The sequence below is a fragment of the Lynx rufus genome, unplaced genomic scaffold (assembly GCF_022079265.1).
Source record: "Lynx rufus isolate CCGP_SWC_20201006 ecotype Redwood Valley unplaced genomic scaffold, mLynRuf1.p SCAF_9, whole genome shotgun sequence".
In the NCBI taxonomy this organism is placed as follows: Eukaryota; Metazoa; Chordata; class Mammalia; order Carnivora; family Felidae; genus Lynx; species Lynx rufus.
In genome coordinates, this window is record NW_025814897.1 from 100,481,267 (window position 1) to 100,483,058 (window position 1,792).

The 1,792-nt window shown below is 44.2% G+C and overlaps 1 protein-coding gene across 1 annotated transcript; it reads right to left on the minus strand.

The window, feature by feature from the left end:
• Positions 1-562: 562 nt before the first annotated feature.
• LOC124505219 (olfactory receptor 4C5-like) lies at positions 563-1,555 on the minus strand. The gene has a single exon (XM_047071093.1). It carries the CDS (start codon positions 1,490-1,492, stop codon positions 563-565), a length of 930 nt encoding a protein of 309 aa, XP_046927049.1. The 5' UTR covers positions 1,493-1,555.
• Positions 1,556-1,792: the final 237 nt, after the last annotated feature.

Below are 1,792 nucleotides of genomic sequence, written 5' to 3' on the forward strand. Positions count from 1 at the left end.
CAGATCATAATGTAAATGGTACTTCTGGAATTGCACAACAGGGCAGCATTAATTTGGGGATGAGTCCTGCCTTGATAACTCTCTTGTTCCTCAAAACCTGCTCATTTCTGGTTGATCTTTATTTCTTATGATAACGAATCTACTTTGGCTACGTGGTTGGGATTGAAACTATGCATTTTTAGCAAAATTATTCGCCATTAGGCTTTTTGTTTAAATATTTTAATTGTCCTGTTGGCTATATAATCTGTACCCAAAGCTTTACAGAGAATTGTTCCACTGAATACATAAACCCCGAGATTTTCTATACATTGTGACATTTTTATGTTGTTCAGCAGTGTCCGTTTGATCAATAATTTGTTAATGCAGAGAGGTTTCTAAATGGAGGAGACTTTCGTCATTTAATTCAATATCGCTGTTTTATGAAAGAAGAACCATTAAAGATTAGAGAAAACAAGGGGAGCAAAATATACTTAAGCTCGTATATTTTGATTTCAAGACCATTATCCTTTCGATTAGTCATACTTGTTCTTAATATATGAATAAATTTTGTTTTTTCCCTTCTCTAGTCACATGAATTGTTACCCAAGGTTACCGTATGGCTCCAGAGTTTCCTCATGGCGTTTTTTACCTCCGAATTTCTGAGGGTGTAGATTAAGGGGTTTAACATAGGTGTTATCATAGTATAAAACACAGCCGCTGTTTTGTCAATGGGGAAGGTGATCATGGGCCGCAGGTACACAAATATACAGGGTACAAAGAACAGGACGACTACAGTAACATGGGAGGCACAGGTGGAGAGAGCCTTACGCTGTCCTTCAGGGCTGTGGGTTCTCAGGGAGTAAAGGATGAGGAGGTAGGAGGTGATAAGAATAGAAAAAATGAGCAGACACATCAGCCCGCTGTTGGCGGCAACAAGAAGTCCAAAGATGTGGGTGTCAGAGCAGGAGAGTTTCAGCAGAGGGAAAAGGTCACAGATGAAATGGTCAATGACGTTGGGGCCACAGAAGGGCAGCCAGACTATAAAAAGAATTTGAATCAGAGCGTGAAGAAATCCCCCGGCCCAGGCGGTGGCCACCAGGAGGCCACACGCTCGCCTGTTCATTGTGATCGTGTAGTGCAGGGGCTTGCAGATGGCCACGTAGCGGTCATAAGCCATGACCGTGAGCAGGATGATCTCGACTCCCCCAAAGAAATGCTCTGCAAAGAGCTGAGTCATGCACCCACCGAAGGAGATAGTTTTCTTTTCGGCGAGTAAGTCAAATATCATTTTGGGAGCCATGGCAGAAGAGCAGCAGCTGTCTATGAAGGCCAAGAAAGACAGAAAAAAATACATGGGGGAGCCCAGGGCTCGGCTGGTGGTGATTGTCACGACAATGAGTAGGTTGCCTGCCATGGTGAGAAAGTAGATGACTATAAACACAGCGAACGAGAGTTTCTGTGCGTCTGGGTTCTGTGTCAGGCCAAGCAGGATGAATTCCGTCACGTTGTTCATTCGCCCCCGTGAATCTACGTCGGCGTCTGGATGATTGATCTGTCTGTAAATAGCACAGGGACTGCAATTGTGGCAGATACATTTTGGCCAAGCAAATCATTTCTTTCAGGAGTGTTTTCCGTCAGACTGATGGAAACCCCAAGCAGAGGAACTCAGATTTAAAGTTGGACCTTATTGCCAGTTACCTAAGGAACTCGTAGCGTCTTCACCCTCTCACGTCCACAGACACACAGACACTTGAGCCCACACATTCACGGATACACTCGTCCACTTTCACAAGTAGGCTTTTATGACTGCAGG

Excerpts from the sequence above, each read along its gene's own strand:
- LOC124505219 (XM_047071093.1), bottom strand. The coding sequence starts at position 1,492 with ATGAACAACGTGACGGAATTCATCCTGCTTGGCCTGACACAGAACCCA.